General features: G+C 40.7%; 1 protein-coding gene across 1 annotated transcript; it reads left to right on the top strand.

The window, feature by feature from the left end:
* Positions 1 to 75: 75 nt before the first annotated feature.
* On the top strand, positions 76 to 990 carry LOC104995135 (olfactory receptor 4C11-like). Its single transcript, XM_010848874.1, has one exon. It carries the CDS (start codon positions 76 to 78, stop codon positions 988 to 990), a length of 915 nt encoding a protein of 304 aa, XP_010847176.1.
* The last annotated feature ends 470 nt before the right edge of the window (positions 991 to 1,460 follow it).

The raw sequence follows: 1,460 nt of genomic DNA, 5'->3' as shown, positions 1-1,460 counted from the left end.
TTTTTCCAACTTTTTTTTTTTTTTTTTGCAGATGAACCACTTCCCACCTATGTCTGTTCTATATTCACCATAACCATGGAGGTGGAAAGCAGTGTCAGTGAGTTCATTCTGCTTGGGTTAACACAGAATCTACTAAAGGAGAAAGTAGTATCTGTTATCTTCTTATTTCTCTACCTTGGGACTCTGTTGGAAAACTTCCTAATTGTGATGACTATACGAAATAGCCAGAAACTTGGGAGCCCCATGTACTTCTTTATTTTCTACTTATCTTTTGCTGATGCCTGTTTTTCATTGACCACTGCCCCTAGGTTGATTGCAGATTCTGTATCTGAGAAGAAAGCCATCTCCTTCAATGAGTGCATGACCCAGATCTTCGCGTTTCACTTCTTTGGGTACCTGGAGATCTTGGTACTTGTCCTCATGTTCTTTGATCACTATGCGGCCATTTGCAAGCCCGTGCAGTACACAGCCATCATAAGCCAGAGTGTCTGTGGCACACTGGTGAAACTGGCCTGGATGGGGTCTTGTATTCATTCTTCAGCACAGATTCTCTTGGCTTTGAAAATACCCTTCTGTGACCCCAATGTTATTGATCACTATTTCTGTGATATGCAACCTTTGTTGAAACCTGCCTGTGTGGATACTTATGTCATCAACCTTCTCATAGTGTTTAACAGTGGGACCATATGCATGGTGAGTTTCCTGTTGCTGCTTATCTCCTATATTTTCATCTTACATTCTCTAAGTAACTATAGCACAGAAGGAAGAAGGAAAGCCCTTTCCACATGCACCTCCCACATTATTGTTATTGTCTTATTCTTTGTACCGTGTATATACATATATGCTTGCCCTCTAACTGTATTTCCAGTGGACAAGATGGTGGCTGTGTTTTACACTATTGTGACACCCTTGCTCCACCCCCTGATTTTCACTCTGAGGAATGCAGAAGTCAAACAGGCCATGAGAAAGCTATGGTGCAACAAAGTCTGACTCAAGATGGCAAAGAGCAGAAGATGCCAACTGCTAATTCTGTCAGAGTTTAAGTATAACTGGATCGATGGAAAAGAGAAAATGTTCTCATTCTATTGTGGACAGTATAAATGTGTTCCAGTGGGGCATTTAGGGGAACAGGCAGAATGAGCACCCAGAAAAATCTGTATTATTTTAACCAATGTCTCAGAGAAAGAACCTGAAGTTCCATCATCTTTGTGGGGACATAAACCCACTCCTCACCTCTGCCATCTGCTTTGATGGTTCCGCTTGTGAGCCACATCCTGTTCTTTCCATATATTTACCTTCTGGTTTTGTGCATCATTTTTTGTTTGTTTGTTTATGTTTCTTATTTAAGTTTAATAGTCTGTCCCTGATATCTATCATCCATTTTGTTGGTAAACCAGCTCTGGAATCACTGTGTCTATATCTTATACTTTCTGGCTTAAAAGTCAATAGCATGTCACACC

The sequence above is a fragment of the Bison bison genome, unplaced genomic scaffold, assembly GCF_000754665.1.
Source record: "Bison bison bison isolate TAMUID 2011002044 unplaced genomic scaffold, Bison_UMD1.0 scf7180017864277, whole genome shotgun sequence".
Taxonomy (NCBI): Eukaryota; Metazoa; Chordata; class Mammalia; order Artiodactyla; family Bovidae; genus Bison; species Bison bison.
This window is presented reverse-complemented; position numbering and strand designations above follow the sequence as displayed.

Bases quoted from the DNA above. Each gene is read 5' to 3' on its own strand.
- LOC104995135 (XM_010848874.1), top strand. From the start codon at position 76: ATGGAGGTGGAAAGCAGTGTCAGTGAGTTCATTCTGCTTGGGTTAACA.